Source organism: Crassostrea angulata, chromosome 4 (genome assembly GCF_025612915.1).
Source record: "Crassostrea angulata isolate pt1a10 chromosome 4, ASM2561291v2, whole genome shotgun sequence".
NCBI classification, from domain to species: domain Eukaryota; kingdom Metazoa; phylum Mollusca; class Bivalvia; order Ostreida; family Ostreidae; genus Magallana; species Magallana angulata.
In genome coordinates, this window is record NC_069114.1 from 21,029,158 (window position 1) to 21,051,859 (window position 22,702).

Sequence of the window (22,702 nt, forward strand, 5' to 3'; positions counted from 1 at the left end):
AACATTTAACTTGGTTCTTCAAACGATAAGATTGTAGGTATTGTTTGATGTATTGGTCACCCAAAATGTATAATCTATAGAAATTTATACAATGCATTGTTCAAAATTTAAATTCAGTTTAATTAAGTAAAGAGTCAATAAACGAGAAGGCAAATTCAGATTTTTTTTTATCTTCTATGTACAAAATTCCTTTAGAGACGAACAGCAGTCATACAGCAAGTAGACTGGAAGCCAATGAAACACCTATTTGTAAGACATTATGTAATTCCTGATATGCAAGACATCTGTGTTTAACCCGTCCAGATTATAACTTCGGCTCTCTCATGAAGTTCGGTAGTATTCAGGGATATTGTTAAAATGAAATTCACAACTTTTAAAATATGGCATATTGCGTTTGGGAACTTTACTTTCGATTCAACCTTAAACCTCTTCTATTTATTAATGAGCTCGTCCACCAACTAAAACGTCAACGGCGTTGTGCATTCAGTTACGTAACTCATTTCACAAATCGTTACAACTATTGAATCCGAGCAAGAATATTTTGATCAATAAAACTATTTGTATTTTCTTTATAGAATTTGATTTATACAAAGAGGACTTAAAAAGATTAAATGCGTGTTTTTATAATATATATTGACTGAAATGCATGAAAACTTTCTGCACTATTTTCTTATGCGTAGACTCAATTCATGTGTTCTGTGCATGCCTTCCGGTTTGAGACTTCGGCTGACAGTAAACTAACAGACGGGGTCACGTGAACCCGTCTAAAAATGACAGTAAGGCGTTGGACACGCTTTGGCGGATCCAAGTCAGTGGGAATTTGCATCAAAGTATATCCTTGCAATGAAATAATATTGAATGATTCTGTTAAGAGTGATTGTATTTATTGGTAACTTATTTAGGGTATACATAAGAATTACGATATGACAAATGATGAATAAATAAAATGAGCGAAATTGTTTCTTGAACGCATGATTTCAGTTTTGGTGAGTAGAACTTTCCAGAACGGGGTAACCAAGAACGCGGGTTGACTAATAAACGTAATGGCGAAAAGTGTGGGGTGAGTTAATCACATTGGATCTGACATCATTGGTTTGGCAAAATATATATATATTCCATCGATTGTAAAATATTTTATGCATTAATGTGTGAACTATGAGCAGTATATTTAACAATCTACGTCTAACGTCTAAGTTTAACAACTCTACGTCTGTGTGAATAGATGATGTAAGCAATAAAATGGGGAAATTGCATTTGGGTGTGAGCTGACAGTATTATATCGGAAATTCTTATATTTGGGACAGTGATAAAAGTTATATTTAGATTTGACTTTAAGAACAAAGTTTAGAAAAAGAAACGACGCAGTGTACACTTACTCCATGATTTGAAATAAAATTAAAAAGTTTGTAATTTTTCCCAGTCAGCAGCAACAAAAAGAAAATGTCTAGACATGAAACATTGTCTCAATTTCCGCGCTTGCGTGGGATATCATTTAGTATTCCAGGCACGTAGCGTTGTTTTGAAAGGGGAGGGCAGACTCGTCCAACAAAAATCTTGACAAGCAAAATGCCCCCCCCCCCCCGATACTACGTGCCTGCAATAGTTTTTTAATAAACCCAATGATTTATCACTGTAGCAGCTTGTACAGTGGGTCACGGAATGTAGATTCCTGGATAAACAAGTCGACATATGAGTAAGCTTTATTTAGCACATTTTTTCTTGACCCTTGCGCCAAATAAGAATATCAGCTGTTGTCGTCACTAGAATAGGGCGGGCCACCGAAAGTCCTAAATAACTACAGTATAATTTTTCTAAAAAAAATAATTAGTCGATATATGAGTTAGCATACTTCAGCACAATTATTCTTGAACTTTGCAATATATACAGAATTCAGCTGTTGTCATCGTTAGAATAGAGACGCATATTCTCCAGTTGTGTTTTATTCGAAGATGGAGGAAGTTTATGAGCTGTCGTTAGGTGGACCTGGCAAAGAATCGCTGGCAGGTTGTAAAGACATCATCTTAAAGGCAACACAGGCTCTTCTTGTAAGTAAACTATAAACTTGTAATGATATTATCATTACTAAATATAAAATCAATTGATTTAGTCATGCTCCTGTACATTGCAATGTATTAAAGGGACTTGGACACGATTTGATTTAAAATTTTCAAATTTTATTTTTCCATTTTCAATGTTTATACTGAAAATATATAGAAGTTTAGAATGCTATGTCAAAATTTGAAAGTCAAATATCAAGTTATAAGCAAAATACAGAGTTCATAATTCTTTATTTTGTAAACAAAGCTCGAATATTGTCATTTTTTACATATGTGTTGTATTGGTATAAGTTTCAATCAAATGTATCTTTCTTTTGTTGAAAATAGTATTTATGAAGATACTGAATTAGTTTAAATTCTTTTTACAAGTCATTCTATCTAAAAATGGTAATTTTCTACATTACATTTTTTGTAAACAACTATAAGACTCGAGCTTTGTTTACATAACAACTAATTCTTATCTCTGTATCTCGCTTGTAACTTGACTTTAACATTCAATATTTTGGTCAATCATTTAAAATGCAACAGTAAACCATTCTATATATAAAAAATAAAATTAGAATTGGTGATCTCAAATCGTGTCCAAGTCCCTTTAAAAAGATGCTTGGTATATCGACGACGTATTGTTATTTCCATACTTACGTCGACTCGATATATTCCAGTGAACTTGAAATAAAATATACCACAGAGTCTGCGTCATCTGTTTCATATTAGGATATTTTTTCTGGAAATGGACATTGATGGTAACCTAACAACAAAACTTTATGATAAACACGATGACTTCAATTTTTCTATTGTCAACTTTCTTTACTTATGTAGCAATATATCTTCACCACATGCATATGGTGTTTTTGTCTCTCAGTTGATTCAATACGCATTTAAGGGCATACTCTTCGTATGAACAGTTTCTAAGACGACGCAAGCCACTGACAAACAAAAACAGGAATCAACAGTCTCGTTTAAAGTCATCTTTTCGTATGTTCTATTGTATGTTCTATACAACGACCTTGTCAGCTAATACAGTCTTCCACTGGGTCGCATGTTGACTGACGTTTTTCATACTAATTGTTGGACTATAACTAATCACCTAATTGTCTACGGACTTTTCCGGGGTTTTTTTCCCGATTACTACAAAGAGCACACGGCTGGTGTGACCGGTCAGCAGAGGATGCTCACTCTTTCTAGGCACCTGATCCTACCTCTATTTGGAGGTCCGTGTTGCTCTGCTTTGAATTTATATTTCATTTTATGGATTTTTCAGATGGTTCACGGTTTGTTATTGTCATTTTTTAATTGAAGCAAGTAGTTACACACATTCTTTAGTTTTTGTTGTTGTTTTTTTTTTATCTTAAAATTGGTTTACTTTTCAGACGAACGATGTCGACGAACATGCGCTGTTTGATTATGGGCCTACAGTGGGGGATCCTGAGGTCAGGCACCAGTTGGCAGAATTTTTAAAAATTGAGTATAAAGATAATGTAGACAGGTGAGTTAATGCGACTAATCAAACGGTTGAACGGCCAGTTGAACAAAGTTTAGGGTTAATGCTTAAAGAATTGCTCTTTTATTTAATACTATCTATATTTAAATCTCAGCGATAATTTGTTCATCACCGCCGCCGCCACACAAGGAATACACCTAGCAACCACGGTACTTATGAGCAAAGATGCACCTATATTTGTGGAGGATCCAACATATTTCATTGCTCATGGGATGTTTCAAAGGGACTATGAACACCGAGTTATCCCTGGTTAGTACCACTCAAATATCATAAACATGCATACTACTAAAATTTTACAAAATTTAAAAAAGAATTAAAGAGGAAAATGAATGAATAAAAAAATTCAATTTTTTTTTTTAGAAATCTTGTTTATTTTCCTTTTAAAATCATAATTGGTGACTATATCTTTTTTTTTTTTTTTAAATATTTACACATTCTTCTTAATATATTTGAATTATAAATATAAAGAATACAATTAAATGCATGATATTGCTGGCCTCTTTTGCTTGTATATATTTCTATGAATAGTTTGACGGTCATCCTCCTTTTTACGAGTTGATGTATATCAACTCAGTATAGTCACTGCAAAAGGGTTTCCTATCACTGGGTTAAATCACATTTTCCGAAATTCGTATTGATGGTCAGACTAATACATCAATTATCAAAATGCAATGATATGAATCATGAAAGAATGACTTCTTGTAAAATTTGTTATCAACGTATTTTAATCAACAGAAAATCATGATTTTCTTTTTGTTAATTGATATCAATCCGGACAAGAATATCGTTTCAAGGAAAATCTTCTGACACATTTCATATACTAAGGATACATTATTGTTGCCATCAATTAATTGTATAAAGTTCATATCAAGTGTGTTTCTTCATAACCAAGAACATTTTTATTGACTGATAAAAATATCGCTATAGGCTTATTAAATTTGACGTATTTGCATGTATATGAAACTTCAGTGATATCCGCGCTGTAATCGCTTTTATGCAGATGAGCTCAGCTCAGTGGTGGACGTTTAACGTTTTCCCCACACAAGAGTTGAAATTTAAGAGCATGAATGCGTTTCATTACTTACACTTTATTAAAGGTGAAATGATTTTATTGGGACAAAACAAAAAGTTGAAGCACTTAAAAATAATCAAGAGCTGGGGGGGGGGGGGGTCTATGTGATTTGATTTTTCGTCGAGTTGAAGGTCGGTGTGGCCCTTCAACATGCACATCGGAAAAACTGCGCGCCTGTTTATATACGTCATAGATTAAAAATAGATTAGCGTGGTAGTTACTGTGGGGCAATATATAGTCAGCGTTGATTAAGAAATAATATCATAAACATTATGGGTTTTTTTTTTTTTACAAACGATTTGATAAGCAGAGGCAAAAAACTATTTTACCTAGTCTACAGAATGGCAGCTTGTAGTTAATGGCATTTTGGACATGAGTAGAATTTTGTCATTTTGTTTTTTGCTTTCTGGTGTAATGATTTGAATTCTGTATTATGTATATTATATTTACATATCAATGTAGAATAACTTTAAATGCTATATAATAAAAACAACAAGACTGAAATCTACACGCCCCGTTTATCGATTGGCCAGAAACAGTATGCAGCGACCTAAGAAAAATCACAGACTGAACGGAATATAATCATGGAGACGATTTTGGTGTTTTTTTTAGCTAACGTACTGATGTACATAAACAGTAATTTTATGAATTTTACTTACTTTTTACAATCAATTTATTAATTTGTTAAAAAACATGCAAATATAAACAATAAAATGCTTCTTAATGATTCATGTGGGTTATGAAGGTAGCGATTACGCGGATAATGCATTTTTTTTGCTATGTCGCCACCTTCATATTCCCCATGAATCACCAAAGAAAGAATTTTATTGTTTAAATATAACTCAGACACCTGACGTTTTTAAAAACTTATTTTCTAAATAAAAAAAATTCCTTTTACTATAATATATATAGTACAAGAATTTTAAAGAGAAAGGTTTAAAACGTCACGTGCATGCGATATATAAAACCCTTTAAAATTTTGTGTCTATATAGTTTTGTAAAAATGGTTTGAAATGTAATGTAAAAACGAAACAAGGTTCTGAAAAGAAGTATAATAAGTTGAGGAATGACAGAAGAAGAGACCATTGAAAATTTACGAAAAATCCATAAGAAATTTACACTATGATTGAGATTTTCTTAATTGTGAAAATAATACAAATTGCTTAACTCTTCAACAAATGAAATACAGTTTATGAATGGTAGTGACATTAAATAGATACAAAGCATTAAGTTTTCATTCACAATTTTTATAGATATTCTAGTTCGAATTTCCTCTATCAATTTTCAAATTCTATCCATTTTTGATGCAATGTAACAAAAAACTGAATGATGATATTGCCAAAACATTTATAGTATTAAACTAAGTATATTGACCTTTCTCTGCTGACATAAAATTTATATGAGGTCAATGATCAAAATTTTGAGATATGGTGTCTTTTATCATTTTTAAGCATTTTTCAATATATTTGAAGTGTGTGCCATACGATTATCTAAACGAAAAAGCAAGAGAAAACCAACAGAAAATATGCAAAATTATGTTGACTAACAAATAAAATGTTAACTTTAAATATTAGAGTAGTACCCAAAATATTTCAGTGGAAAACAAAATTTTAAAAATTCAGTCCAAACATCCTGTTTTGCTAAAAGTCAAACTTTGTCAGAGCCTAATTCCATAATTTAGTACAAATATCGATTGGTATGCCAATAATAATTCATTTCATAAATACATTTAGTATTTAAAACAAATTTTACTCATGAAATTGAACTTTTTGACAATCCGAAAATGAGAACTCAAACCCTGACTAAACGACGTCCTTAATTGACCGGGAAAACTACCGCAATGTTTGTTTATTATATACCTACTTAGCATAACCGTCGTTTAAAAGCGTACACAAAATCTGATATAAAATCGGACCACGCAGCTTTAAAAAAGGTGTTGTTCTGTTTTTCTGTTTTGTATGCGTAATTTGCAGACTTAACAATAAGTAAAACTCATATGTATTGCCTTTTTATGTTATGACAACTGCTTTAGTCAGTTTTGGGCAAAAACAATCCAGTTCAATATATGTTTACATTCTGACCCTCAAATGTACAAGATGGCCGAACATCCCTCTATATATGATAATAATATTATTATTATCAACAGAGGACAGCAACATTTGACGGAAATTCATACCAACAAAACACACATGTAAACAATAACAAGACTCGAGTTTTGATTACAAAACAAAGAAATAAAAACTCTGTATCGTGCTTCTAACTCAATATAATTATGATTTTAAATTTTGGCAAGACATTAAAAATACCCAAATTAACCATTCTGAACATAATGAAAAAATGAAAGATGAAATTTAAAATTTTCAGTCTAAGTCCCTTTAAAGAATATTCAGATATGCTCCTCTATATAATTTCTTATTTAAGAATGATCTTTCACGATTCATGATATTTTATCTTTGATATGCTATGGCCCAGTATAAGATATCTATATACTTTATTAATTATTTATTTCAAGTTCTGCTTATTGAGAGCAGAAAATAGGCAATAAATGTCTGATTCCTGAAGCATGTACTCGTGTCAGTACTTTCAGTACTTTGATTATATATTGGGATTAGCTTCACAGCCACAGTGACTTATCCATCGTATACTCTTGAAATTGTTTCCTTTGTCAGTTCAGACGGATGACGATGGAATCGACCTTGATGTTTTCGAGAGGCTGTTACAGGAAACCCCCGCGCCTACAGAAACTAAATACCCCTTCCGGCGGATGTTGTTTGTGATGACCGTCCACCACAATCCCATGGGGTCGTGTCTCCCGCCAGGTGATGATAGAAGAGTATACAGTCTCATGTTATCACGTTTATGCATTTACCCAAAGGTTACTTGAATAAATTAATGATTTCATTGTAGAGAAGGATTCTCTACAGTTGCACATGTAAAATCGTCAAATGCTGTTATACATGTACCTTGTTGGGTTTAACTACAAATCTATGTAGACAGTACATTTCAGCAAAAACTAATTTAAATTAATGAGTTCTTCCCATATAACTTCATTTTGTCACATTTCCCTTCATAGTATGTGCAGGAATTGAAAACGGGTCAGTTAAGTTTAAAACAATATATATCATATTTTCCTGTTAAATACTGAAATCTGATTGGTTTAGACGCATTTTATAATCCGTGCTATTGCCCTCAGCGATAGCAACACACTTGGTAAATGATAACACTATATAAAAAGTGCCTGTTTGAGAGGGTAACAGTTGAAATTAACACCCCGAGAAAACCATTGTCAACCGACGCGAAGCGGAGGTTGGCAATGTTTTTCGAGGGGTGTCAATTTCAACTGTTATTTCAACTGTTATCCTTCCAAACAGGCACAATTTTTTTTTTATTATACTGAATGTCTTTATTTTAGGGAAATTATTACTTCTTTTATATACAAATGACGTTTATTCTACGGCGAACCGAAGGCGCATAATTTACGCGCATGTAACAATTCATTGTGTTACCCGTTGCCAAGTGTGTTGCTAACGCTGAGGGTAATAGAACAGATTATCAATTGCGTATAAACCAATCAGATTTCAGTATTTAACATGAAAGTATAATCAAACGAATTGTTACATGCGCGTAAATAATGCGCGTACGGTTCGCTGTAGAATTCACGTCATTCCTATATAAAAGCAGTAAAGTTTTTTTAATTAAGACATTCAGTATAATAAAAGAAAATGTGCCTTTTACGGAGGGTTAAAATTATAACTGTCGCAATTCATTGACAGGTGGTTTGTTGCGACAAAAAAAAATTGGCAAAAATAAAAGTGTACGCAGTTTGACTTTTAAAAAATGTTACTGTAAACAGTCTAACGTAATTCTAGAGAAATGTCGGCGCCTCGTGTCCCTAGCCCGGAAGTACGATGTGCTTCTGTTTGCGGAGGATGTGTACAATCTACTGACCTACACAGAGGACGGGGTCCCGCCACCCAGGCTCTTGGCCTACGACAACAAGTAATATTGATAAATGGGAGAATAAAAAAAGAACTAGGTTTTTTATGAGGTGCCTACGACAACAAGTTATATAAATAAGAGGGGAATATGAATGGACTTTCAAAATGGCCAATTCTTTTTTCTTCTTTTTTTTATAAAATTGAGAAATCAATATAGATTATCAACTTTCAGCATACAGGATGATTTAATACTCTTAATATTTTTTATTCATGAAATATTTATATCGATAAAGTTATATTGAGGGTTGCTTTTACGACAAAGTTCATTTTGGGTTATTCGCTCCTATTAAGACAGCGTTTTCAAAATGAATATTTAGTTCTCAGAAGCCATTTAACATTTTTAAGTAAATATTTTTGCAATTGATTTGTACGAAAGGACGCATGTCTTAAGGGACACAATTTTTCAGTTATCTTTATATAAGCTTGCTTCTATATACTCACTTGATATTTCTGTTATAGAGAGGATCCGGATTACAGAGGTCACACAATATCTAACTGCACGTTCTCCAAGATCTTTTCTCCGGGGATGCGGTTGGGTTGGATTGAAACATCACCGCGAATCATACAAATGCTGAGAGACTGGTTTGATATGAAAATTTATATTGTGATATTGTAACTCTTTCGTTTACTGGTTTGGTATTGATACAAAATTTCAGATATTTTAATTTCAAAATCTACAACGTGATAATATGTAAAATGTTTCCTCACACTGCTCTTATAATACTTCATTTCAAAGATGCCTTCTCTTGATGGTCTATAATGAGCAATTCATGTGTCCATTTTACTCAGTTATACGACGTTGAGCGGGTTTTGCTTTAACCATTTCGTGTCTCGTTTGGTCGGGAAAGCATTGGAACTAGGCCTTGTGCAGACCAATCTAGCTAGGCTGCGGAAGTTGTACGGGGTAGGAGAGTATATCAATTAGCAACTTACTCTCAGTCTGAGAATTTAGAATTTCTATCAAACTTTGATATTCTAGCAGCATATCTCTTTAGTCGTTATTACCTGGCACTATTCTGCATGCATATTGGTCCATGTTACACGGTACGTAAGATGTATGTATGAGTATGTTATGATCACTGTATCATATAATTCTAGGACAGAATCCGAGCAGCCTGTCGCCGACTTCGAGAAAATCAGACCCCTGTTTGTTTCGTGGAGCCCAAGGTGTATTTGATTGTTTTTCCCCGTCATCATCTTGACATAATAAATCGACAATGAACGGGTTTTTTTTTAAATCTAGCCTTTGTTCTATTTTACAGGGTGGTTTGTTTTTATGGTTAAAACTCCCTGAAATCATCAGCGGGGAAAAATTCCAAGAGAATGCTAAAGCAAAGAATTTGTTGGTTATGAACGGTTCACGGTAAGTGGTGCAAAATAAGCGGGGATCCAGAATTTTCTTTAAGGGGGAGGGTGAAAATCTGAAATACTGTATTCAGGGGAAAATTCGTCCCCGTTTTATTTTCGCCTCATTCGTCCTCATTGTCAGCGGGCGAATTTAAGACTGGGCGAATTCTAATGTATTATATTGTCTCTTTAAAAACAGCTATGTCTGGGCGAATTTAAGACGGGGCCAAAGCGTTTGCGAGTAAAGGAAAGCGAAAATAAGTAAGGGTGGAAATTACCCTGTATACAGTAATCTGAAGTTTATAGGGAGGTGGTACAGACCCTTACTCCACATTGCTCATGTGGATTATGTTCAGTTGTTTCTTCAGAGGTCATATATTTTATAAACTTTTCACATTTTTTTTCTAGGGCGTCGATGAGTGGAAACTACAAGAATTTTTTACGCATCTCCATCAGTGTCATTCCTCGCGATAAAATTGAACAAGGAATAGATAAACTGTCCGAACTCATTCGATCGTACGATGCATAATCATTTTGTGAGGGAAAATACAAGGATATTTAAAAAAATATAAGTAATCTTAGATGACGAAGATCATCGAGACAAACTTTACGAGGCATCACTTTTATGAGACCACCTTTATTATATTTTATGGGAAATTATAGTAAATGATCTTGGATATTCATGGATACTGAAAATCATGGTTAATGATCTTGGATATTCATGGATACTGAAAATCATGGTTAATGATCTTGGATATTCATGGATACTGCAGTGTGGTTTGACCCAATATCGTATATCATATGATAAAAAGTTGTATAATAATCATATTATATGTAAATTCCATATGGTATTGTATGATACAATGTTTATAAATACTTTACTTTAGAATACAACATATCATCCTCTACTATATAATATTATGTCATATGAAATAGTATCATATGATATTATACGGTTTTGTATCGTGTTATACATAATATGTCACATAATAAAATTTATGTCATAACACAGTATATGATATAATATACTATGATTGATATATTTCCTCTATCATATTATACAGTATTGTAACTTATCATATTTGCATATCCATTGTCTGTTCCTACTATAAGACCACACCAAAGAGCTACATTTATTTTTCTACTATACATGTAGCAATTGCTTTGTCTATATCTGCAACTGCATGTACATTACAGACTTTAAGGTAGCGAATTATCTTTAACTGTATTTTGATTTTTTGCTAGTTTATATATTGAATATTTTTAATAACAAATACATGTATATTCATATTAATCATCTGAAGTTTAAAATTAAATACAAGGTATTTTAGTTTTATTCATATTTATTTTTACTCAGTTATGTTGTTTATTGTTGTATGTAAAAAATATACCAAAATAAAACAAAACTGTTTGATTTTAATATTTATTTCTACAAAATTCAATTGTCAAGGATAATAACGAATCTAAACTAGAAAGAAAACTGTTCCTAAACAGGAAAGCGTAGTAATATTTCGAACTGGCACTACTGTTAGGGGAATTTTGCAGTCTATTTATGTTTCATCAACATCCTTGGAAATGCACAAGAAAGATAGACACTAAACAAATAAAAACGTGTAGACATTTTATCTTATTAAATAAATTTAAAAAAATAAACAAAATAATTCATGATTTTCCTTGTCAAATATGAAATAGTCCTATACTGTAAACATAATACAAACACGTGAAATATACTTCTCTATTTCATATTTAAAAGATTTCTTGTATTAGAATTTTAAAAGAAATTACTGATTCAATATATCATTTATTCTGTTAACAAATACAGTCTTGAAAATCTATGCAAATTAAAAAAAAAATACATTACAGTTGGAACTTTATTTTTGGATGCAATATATATCTGAAGTAAGGGGTAAAGGGGTAAAACGCAAATACTGTGGTTTCATTTATATTCGTTGAATACCAATTTTCGAAGATTTCGTTTATAAGTTGATCCACAAAATTAAATGTTCATTGAAATGCCATTTCTATATACATTTTGTATTGTATTTTGGATCATTGGCCACGAATTTACGTATCCTTGAAACTGTGATTTTCACTTTATTCATGATAATTGTTGCCCTTCAATATTAATGAAATCACAGTATAAGTAATTGCATGATATTATAAATTATGATATTGTATCATATGCTATTGTATTGAATGATATGATATTGTAGCATGTATTATGTACGATATGAAATTGTATCATATGTTACAATATAATTTGATACAACATATCATATGATACAATATCGATTGATACAATGATATCTTGTATAATTCAATATCATATTGTACAATACCATGTCATATGATACAATATCATACGTAGAACATATGCAATGATACAATAGTGTATCATAATGTACAAAACAAGTGATACAATGTCATATTGTATCATATAACATCTTACAATGTAATATTATATGATACGATATAGTATAATATGATATTGTTTTATACAATATATTATTTTCTCGCATTATCAGCGGTGTGGAATCTGTTTGTCCAGTGTGAGACAGCAGTGTGAGATTTTTCAGTCATACTTTGTGTGTTACTAAGCCTCTTTAGAACGTAAAGAAACGTTGTCTGCTGTAGTGAAATGCAAAATGATGGATTGCGACTATCCATTTAGTAAATGGCTTGCTTAATCAATTACGATTTACCATATTTTTAATGAAAAAAAACCTGTCGCACGCTCTTTTTTACTTGCACTAGTTATTTGAAGCACGCGGAGGGATAAACCGAGAGTAACCGTTTGAACGTCATAACAGAAAGTTGTCATATATTGTTTTATAATGTAAAATAATGCGAGAAAAATAATCATTCATTATATACTCGTGTGTGATAGTAAAATTCCACCTCGGGGCTAAGATTCACGATCTAGGACTCGGCAGAGCTACGTCCTAGCCGGTGAATCTTGTTTCTTCGGTGGAATTTCACCCCCCCCCCTACACTCGTCATAAAGAAAGAATCATTAGTATCGCATGGTATTGTTTCATATGATTTTGTATCTTATTATATGATACAATGTTGTGTCAAATCATATTATTATACAATACAATATCATAGGAATCATGTTATATTATTTAAGAACAAACATATCCATCAAGCAAGTTTTAGTGAGATGGGAGTTTTTAAGCATCCTTGATAGTTTAAATCAAACTCTGTATCTGAAGCTATTCTTAAGTTTCAAATTCAAAGTTACACGACCAATGGTAGTTAGTAAGGACAGCTTATTACAGTAACGCACGCTTGCATACGATTCGTATCAATTTTGCTTCCGCATCTATGCATCACGTCGCTTTTCCCATCTATGCAAATTTATTTTTTTTGCAATAGCATAAGCAATTTTAGTACCAAATATTGCTGAAAGGTTCAATTAGTTTGATTGCTTACTTAAATAACATGTAGGAACAGAAACAGTGTATGTTGTGAATTTTTGATTTTTTTTTTTACGTTATTCTATTACAGAATTCACTTCAACAAGCAGTTCTTCCTATTAGTTAAATGTCAATATTTTATAAAGAAAAACTTTTTTTCTAATCTAATTAAAATCAGATCCTTGATCCGCTCCTAGCTACAATAAAAAAGGGAGCGGATCAAGGATCTGATTTCGTTTCTTCGTTTTCTTTTCACCATGACCTTCACTTACAAATGTAAACTCTCTTCTACCCTTGCATTTCCGTCATACATGTATAATCCCAACGGAGCACCATAGTAAGAGAATGTGATAGTGAATAACTGAATTACAAGTAATGTATTTTTATAACAAGTTTGATGCATTATGCATGGAAAGACAAAGTGCATACATGTATTTTATATGCTTTCAAAATACATTAAGATATTTTGGGGTTTGTGTTTTTAGTATAATCACTGGCAGAGGGCACCCAACCTGTCATAGGCATGTTCTGCATATGCCCTGGGTGCCTCTGTACAGACCGGGGGCTACTACATGGAAGGAATAAATAAACTGAAACTGAAACATGGACTGTGTTCTACATGATCATACCATGTGGGTCCAAAAATGTGCGTTGACACAGGGCTGGCCAAAAAACTAGGGGAAAGAACGGAACGAATTCTGGGTGAATGTAGATAACGAAATACTAGAATAAAGTGTTTGCTCAACGCGTGGCAATAAATATTCATTGTTTTCATCTGGGTTATGTTATTGTTAAATGTATTTATTTTCGATGTTGGTCTACATGATACACGATACTCTCTACATTCTTTTTTGGAGTAAGGGCCCGGGGGGTTGGGGGGGGGGGGGGGGGGTGTGTGTGTGTAAAGTAATTGATTCTGAGTCCATGCTCTTTGTTTACATAGTGCAAATTGTGTTAGAACCATCTTGTTACTTTTTCTTTATCTCTTGCACCTATAACTTTTCTTCATTACAAACAAAACGAGATTGATATTGCGTAACAACAATAACAAGTTTCATGCATTATGCATGGAAAGACAAAGTGCATACTTTATATGCTTTCAAAATACATAAAGATGTTTTGGGGTTTGTTTTTTAGTATAGTCACTGGCGGACGGCACCCAACTTGTCCTAGGCATTTTCTGTGCCCTGGGTGCCTCTGTACAGACCGGGGGCTACTACATGGAAGGAATAAATAAACTGAAACTGAAACATGGACTGTACTCTGTATTACCATACCATGTGGGTCCTATAATGTGCGTATGACATAGGGCTGGCCAAAAAAACTGGGGGAAACAACGGAACGAATTCTGGGCGAATGTGGATAACGAAATATACTAGAATAAAGTGTTTGCTCAACGCGTGGCAATAAATATTCATTGTTTCCATCTGTGTTATGTTATTGTTACATGTATTTATTTTCGATGTTGATCTACATGATACACGATACTCTCTACATTCTTTTTTGGAGTAAGGGCCCGGGGGGGGGGGGTTAAGTAATTCATTCTGAGTCCATGCTCTTTGTTTGCTTGGTGCAAATTGTCTTAGAACCATCTTGTTACTTTTTCTCTATCTCTTGCTCCTATAGTTTTTCTTCGTTACAAACAAAACGAGATTGATATTGTGCAACAATAATATACGATCCGCCCCTCTCGGAAGAGTGGATCGTTTATCACTAAAAGCGTGTCGTACAGTGGGTCACGGAACGTCCTATATGTATATATATGTAGTATTATGAATAGGTCGACATGCATTAGCACACTTTTTTTTTATCTTTTCACCAAATACAGAAATCAGCTGTTCTCGTCGATAAATAATATTCCCCTGGTCAGTTCTATTTGATTCGAAGATGGCGGAAGTTTATGATCTGTTGTTTGGTGGACCTGGCAAAGAATCGCTGGCAGGTTGTAAAGACATCATCTTACAGGCAACACAGGCTCTTCTTGTAGGTAAACTACGCTACGAACTTTCAATGACATTATCGTTTCTAAATTTAAAAAAAAAATCAATTGAATGTAAGTTATGCTTCTGTACATTACAATGTATGGAAGCACGTAATTTCACATATTCTTTAGTTTTCGTTGCTTTTTTTTAATTCTAAAAGTGGATACTTTTCAGACGAACGATGTCGACGAACATGCGTTGTTTGATTATGGACCTGCAGTGGGGGATCCTGAGGTCAGGCACCAGTTGGCAGAATTTTTGAAAATTCAGTATAACGATAATGTAGAGAGGTGAGTTAATGCAACTAATCAAACGGTTGAGCGGCCAGTTGATCAAAGTTTAGGGCCAATGCTTAGAGATTTGTTCTTTTATTTAATACTATCTATATTTAAATCTCAGCGATAATTTGTTCATCACCGCCGCCGCCACACAAGGAATACACCTAGCAACCACGGTACTTATGAGCAAAGATGCCCCTATATTTGTGGAGGATCCAACATTTTTCATTGCTCATGGGATGTTTCAAAGGGACTATGAACGCCGAGTTATCCCTGGTTAGTACAACTCAATCATCATATTCATTTATACCACTGAAATGAAATAAAAAGATCTCTTTGGTCTTTTAAATATAACTGCACTTTCCTTTTATATTTGAAGAATACAATTGCAAGAAAATGCTTTATAATTTTGTTATCTTTTTCTTGTGCTTTTATATAATCATCCTCCCTTTTGTTATTGGGACGAACTCCGTTTCCTGTTAAAGTTCTTTTTTTTCAGTTCAAACGGATGACGATGGAATCGACCTTGATGTTTTTGAGAGGCTGTTACAGGAAACCCCCTCGCCTACAGAAACTAAATACCCCTTCCGTCGGATGTTGTATGTGATGACCGTCCACCACAATCCCAAGGGGTCTTGTCTCCCGCCAGGTGAGGATAGATGAAAACTCAGTCTCATGTTATCACTTTTATTGTATACATACATCCAGTGACTTAAACCTATATTTTCATGATATTGAGAAGGATATTCTATGGTCAAATCATACAAAATCGTCAAAAATTTGTTATACTTTGTTGTGTTCAAGTGCATAAATATATTAACAAATCATTTCATTTAATATGATTTTTTTGAATATCGAAGCAAATCATTAATGTGTGGCTTTTTGAGACAACAATAACAAAATGGGGAAAAAAAACTACGAAAGACGAATAGGGCCACATCAAAAAAATATTTTTATCTCGTAATTACAAGAAAAGATCTCGTTATTACGAGTTATTCATGTAAATTATCTCGTTATTACGAGAAAAGATCTCATAATAACGAGAAAAGATCTCGTTATTATGAGTTATCTCATAATTACGAAAAAAATCTTGTTATAATAAAATACATATAGTATTTATTATTTGATTTTTTATTGTGAAAAAAATACATATATATGATAAGTGTTCCTCGTTCATCAGATCCAGAGCTCCCAAACGATTGGTTCACCCTTTCAGTCTATATGTTTTCTTTTCAAAATCGTTAATTCAATTTTGATTATTTAAGAATTGAACTCAATGTCTACCCAAGTTATACGAGTATAACCTTGGTTGTGGCAATTTACGCTTTATAATCCCCGAAGCGGATTATAAAAAAGCGTAAATTGCCCCAAACAAGGTTATACTCGTATAACTTGGGTAGACATTGAGTTCATTTCTTTAACAATTTAATTTTCTGTAATTTGCTGTACAAATTGAGTCCGTTTTACTATTAAAAATGATATTAATCTGTTCAAAATTCAAATCAGATTAGTACATTTTTGGCGTTGGTGCATTGTGATGTGTCTTGTGACGTGCAAACCAGGCTATACAAATTTTACTAAATTTTCTATCCAATCAAATGCCGCGTTACAACCAGAATTCAATTATTTAAAAGGACTTGGACACGATTTGAGATCAAAAATTTTATTTTCATTTTTTATGTATAAAATGGTTTACTGGTGCATTTTATATGATTGACCAAAATATTAAATGTTAAAGTCAAGTTACAATCGAGATACAGAGGTAAGAATTTGTTGTTATGTAAACAGAGCTCAAGTCTTATACATGTAGTTGTTGACAAAAAATGTATTGTAGAGAATTGAAATTTCTTAGACAAAATGACATGTAAAAAACAATTTAAACTAATTCAATATCTTCATAAATACTATTATCAAAAATAAGATAGATACATTTTATCAAAACTTGCACCAATACAACACATATGTAAAAATGGCAATATTTGAACTTTGTTTACAAAACAAAGACTAATGAATTATGTATCTTGCTTATAACTTGATATTTGACTTTCAAATTTTGACATAGCATTATAAACTTCTATATTTATCATCATAAACATTGAAAATGGAAAAATAAAATTTAAAAATTTTAAGTCAAATCGTGTCTAAGTCCCTTTAAAGATAACTATACAGTTTCAATCATGGATTTACGGGATTTACCATGGATTATGTTTTATATATTCATACACTACCTACATGCATGTATATTGAAAATAATTGTTTTTGTACATTAACATTTTGGAGTCTGACAAAAATTTATCCTTCATTTTAATAAATTGGTCGATTGATTTATTAATAAATCTGCTTTGCTCCTTTTTCTGAAACTTCTTTGAAATTTTGAAATTTCTTCTGAAATTTTGAAATTTCTTCTGAAATTTCTTTCACTAATTAAATGAATGAATTAATTAATTAAATGAATAATTGAATGAACATATATGTTAATCCTTTTACATAAAAAGACTCAAAGAGTACAAGTAGAACAATGAAACGCGCCATTTTATGTAGGTCTTTCCTCGTTATTACGAGATCTTTTCGCGTAATAACGGGATAAATTACTCGTAATAACGAGATCTTTCCTCGTATTAACGAGATCTTTTCTCGTTATGAAGATATCTTTTTTTCGTAATAACGAGAAAATTAATTCGTAATAACGATATCTTTTCTCATTATTACGAGATTTTTTCTCGTAATGACGAGATCTTTTCTCGTAAAAACGAGATAATCAACTCGTAATAACTAGATCTTTTCTCGTAATAACGAGATAAATAACTTGTAATAATGAGATTTTTTTCTCGTTATTACGAGATAAATATATTTTTCGTGTGGCCCTATTCGTCTTTCGTATAAAACTGTACGCAGATTGATTTTCCAAAACAGTCCTATCAATGTTCTGTCTAATGTAATTCCAGAGAAATGTCGGCGCCTCGTGTATCTGGCCCGGAAGTACGATGTGCTTCTGTTTGGGGAGGATGTGTACGATCTACTGACCTACACAGAGGATGGGGTCCCTCCCCTCAGGCTCCTAGCCTACGACAACAAGTAATATTCAAGGAATAATGAATCATTCTTTGAGTATTATGAGGTGATAATTTCGGTCGGGGCGTGATCAAATCCAATAAAGCCCGAAGGCTTTTACGACAAAGTTAATTAAGGGTTGCTCGCTCTCAAGACAATTATAAACTTTTTTTCTATTGGAATTGTTCTTTAAAGTACATAAAAACCTTTTGATTAACGAATTGCGAAAGTGATATGAATACAGAACTGTATATATTTACAAGGAAATAAGATCACGCGAAACATATATATTTGTTATATATACAGCATTTCATAAAAATTTCTGTAGCTATTTTATACATGATGGAAAACTGAGTAAAATATTATAAGGTGATTGTCATTTTGTTACCTTTGCGTTTTCAAAATAGGCATTTGGTACTAAGGAGCAGTTTAAAAATATTTTTCACCAATGTTCAGTGGCTTTTGGAGTGAGGACTTTTGTACTATAGATTTGTACGAGAGGCGCATGCCATAAGGGACACAATTTTACATTTATTTTTATATTTATTGATTTTTAACCGGGTTTTCCAACGGAAAAATCCGGTTATTAAAATGGTGAAAATGGCGGGCGGGCGGATGGCGGGCGGGCGGGCGGCTGCCAAAAGGGTACCCTCATTGTACGGATAACTCCTCCTACAGTTTTCAAGATAGGAAGTTGTTCTTTTGCAGATCAATTGTACATATATCAGAGGTGTGCATATTGCTAGGATTTTGATTTCCGATAATTTATCGAAAAAATACCAGCTTTTGAACTTAGTCATTTTTTGGCAAAATATTGCATATAGGGTACCCTCATTGTACGGATAACTCCTCCTACAGTTTTCAAGATAGGAAGTTGTTCTTTTGTAGATCAATTGTACATATATCAGAGGTGTGCATATTGCTAGGATTTTGATTTCCGATAATTTATCGAAAAAATACCAGCTTTTGAACTTAGTCATTTTTTGGCAAAATATTGCATATAGGGTACCCTCATTGTACGGATAACTCCTCCTACAGTTTTCAAGATAGGAAATTGTTCTTTTGCAGATCAATTGTACATATATCAGAGGTGTGCATATTGCTAGGATTTTGATTTCTGATAATTTATCGAAAAAATACCAGCTTTTGAACTTAGTCATTTTTTGGCAAAATATTGCATATAGGGTACCCTCATTGAACGGATAACTCCTCGATAGGAAGTTGTTCTTTTGCAGATCAATTGTACATATATCAGAGGTGTGCATATTGCTAGGATTTTGATTTCCGATAATTTATGAAAAAAATACTAGCTTTTGAACTTAGTCATTTTTTGGCAAAATGTTGCATATACATGTAGGGTACTCCATTTCACTGGATAAGGGTTGACATGGATTATGGATACAGTTTACATAAAAGAAAACCCGGTTTGCTGTCACATTGACAGCTTTTCACTTGTTTCTACCTTGTTTCATCTATTTATTCACTTGATATTTCTGTTATAGAGAGGATCCGGATTACAGAGGTCACACAATATCTAACTGCACGTTCTCCAAGATCTTTTCTCCGGGGCTGCGATTAGGTTGGATTGAAACATCACCGCGAATCATACAAATGTTGAGAGATTGGTTTGTAATTATACATTTGTTTTGTGATAATGTAACTTTTGATTTTACTGGTGTAGTGTTAATACAAAACTCCTCATATTTTTAATCTCAAAATTTACAACGTGAAAATATAAAGGATTTTTTCTCATACTGCTTTTATTATACATCATTTCAAAGATGCCCTCTCTTGATGGTCATGCAATAACGGCCAATTAATGCGTCCATTTCACACAGTTATACGACCGCAAGCGGATTTTGCTTTAACCATTACGTGTCCCGTGTGGTCGGGAAAGCATTAGAACTAGGCCTTGTGCAGACCAATCTAGCCGGGCTGCGGAAGTTGTACGGGGTATGGTAGTAGATTATTTACTCAGAGGCAACTTATACTCAGTCTGCGTTTAGAATTTCTGACAAACTTTGATAATTATTCTATCAGCATGTCTCGTTACTCCTATATACACCCCTGCGAATGTGTTCGGAATGTTTTCTTTATCGTTGCTAAATATGTAATAAATCCAGAGGTGCTCAAATGAAAGTTCACGAGACTTCATCGAGATGTTCAGTTCCTGTGAAATGTCGAGCGGAAGTATAAGTGTTCGTATACTTTTCTCAAAATACGTTAGTACTTTGGATTTATGGATTTATTTTAAAACATGAAAATCTTTTAAGATGTATGTCTTATTTCATCATCTAGCGGTTATTTGAATTAAACGATAATATTCAGAACAGAGTTATCGTTCGTGTTCAACCACGTGAAGAATGGTTGAAAATATAAACAGTGGGTTGCTTAATAAAATAATAGCCATGTTTGATGCTTGTGGTGTGCAATACCATGTTTTTAGACAAATAATTGGTTCTGTTTTGCATAAAAACTTCGTATATCGAGCCATTTTCAAGATTATTACTAAAAACATTCTGCATAAAATAGTATAGTCTGTTTCACTATTGATGCTATTACTAGGTCAGGCGCGGATCGAAAATTATTCCGGGGGGGGGGGGGGGTCTCTACATGCATGTTATAATTGTTGCAACAGCAGACAAAAACTATTTTTTGTATTGTCGCATTTATTTCTAGAACACGTTTTATCCACCAATTAATGAAGATAACGTTTAAAATCAATAAACCTCTAGATGTTATATTTGAAAACAAGTACCTAGATTCTATGAAATAGACTATAAACACGAGGCAACTGCGAAACTGAAAGGGTCAAATAAAATCACGTGGTCTAAAATTTAAATGACAATAACATTCGCAGGGGTGATATAGTTGTGTCTTCCTTTTTCCCCTAGCTGTGTATCTGTACATTTAAAAATCATATTCAATGTTTTCTGTATGTAAATAATGCATATAATAGGTATTTTTCGGTACCCTATACATGTATATGGAAAAGGGTGAACTCACTGCATCCGATTTTCTCTAAATTTTATTTTACGAGCTCGAATACCGTGCAGTTTTGAAATAAGACGTTCGCCTATATATACATGTAATACATTATTATACGTCCTGGCATTATACTGCTTAGGCCTACGTAACACGTATTTAGATGCATGTACCAGCTAAGTGATGTGCCTGTGGGCAGGCGGGTTAATTAAAAGGGGTGTTATAATTGCTGCATCATATAATTTTCAGGAAAAAATCCGAGCAGCCTGTCGCCGACTTCGAGAAAATCAGACCCCTGTTTCTTTCATGGAGCCCAAGGTGGGTTTTTGTTTCTCTTCATTATTATGACATAATAAATCGATCATGGGCGTTTTTCTTTTATCTAGCGTAAATTTTTTCTATTTACAGGGTGGTTTCTTTTTATGGTTAAAACTTCCAGAAAATATCAATGGGGAGGAATTCCAAGAAAAGGCCAAAGCAGAAAATCTGTTGGTTATGGCCGGTTCACAGTAAGTGATGCGTACATGCGCGGATCCAGAATTTTCTTTGAGGGAGGGGGTGAAACTTTATAATAAGTCTAAATTTTTAGGGGAGGAGGTACTGAACTGTACTTTAGATTTGCGCATGCGGGTTGTGTCCTGTTGTTTCTTCATAGTTAAAATGGACTCGTTTTCATTTCATAAATTTTTTATATTTTAATTTCTAGGGCGTCGATGTGTGGAAACTACAAGAATTTTATCCGCATCTCCATCAGTGTCATTCCTCGCGATAAAATTGAACAAGGAATGGATAAACTGTCCGAACTCCTTCGATCGTACGATGTTTAATCATTTTGTGGGGGAAATACATGGATAATTAAAATGAAAATAAAAAATACTTGCATGGTGTTGTTGTTTTTTTTCTCTCTCAGCATTAATTGATGAGATTTAGCAGACCAACGGGCACGTGTACTTGTACGTGTAGGTTACAAGTAAGAACTACGCGTACCAGCTCAATTACTTCTCTTGTTTAG

At 33.2% G+C, this 22,702-nt stretch overlaps 2 protein-coding genes across 3 annotated transcripts; both read left to right on the plus strand.

The window, feature by feature from the left end:
* Nucleotides 1–1,835: 1,835 nt before the first annotated feature.
* LOC128180690 (uncharacterized) lies at nt 1,836–11,556 on the plus strand. Of its 2 annotated transcripts, none has more exons than XM_052848822.1 (10): nt 1,836–2,045; nt 3,428–3,543; nt 3,653–3,807; nt 7,300–7,449; nt 8,500–8,629; nt 9,088–9,210; nt 9,418–9,532; nt 9,727–9,795; nt 9,891–9,991; nt 10,175–10,344. In XM_052848822.1, the coding sequence occupies exons 1-10, from the start codon at nt 1,950–1,952 to the stop codon at nt 10,218–10,220; spliced, it is 1,101 nt and encodes a 366-aa protein (XP_052704782.1). In that variant the 5' UTR covers nt 1,836–1,949; the 3' UTR covers nt 10,221–10,344. The 2 variants fall into 2 exon arrangements, with proteins under 2 accessions (XP_052704782.1, XP_052704781.1); XM_052848821.1 differs by lacking the exon at nt 10,175–10,344 and adding an exon at nt 10,384–11,556 and having other exon boundaries at nt 1,838–2,045.
* Nucleotides 11,557–15,222: 3,666 nt separating this feature from the next.
* LOC128180689 (uncharacterized) lies at nt 15,223–22,575 on the plus strand. Its single transcript, XM_052848820.1, has 10 exons — nt 15,223–15,377; nt 15,551–15,666; nt 15,776–15,930; nt 16,154–16,303; nt 18,600–18,729; nt 20,208–20,330; nt 20,544–20,658; nt 21,940–22,008; nt 22,099–22,199; nt 22,397–22,575. Exons 1-10 carry the CDS (start codon nt 15,282–15,284, stop codon nt 22,515–22,517), a joined length of 1,176 nt encoding a protein of 391 aa, XP_052704780.1. The 5' UTR covers nt 15,223–15,281; the 3' UTR covers nt 22,518–22,575.
* The last annotated feature ends 127 nt before the right edge of the window (nt 22,576–22,702 follow it).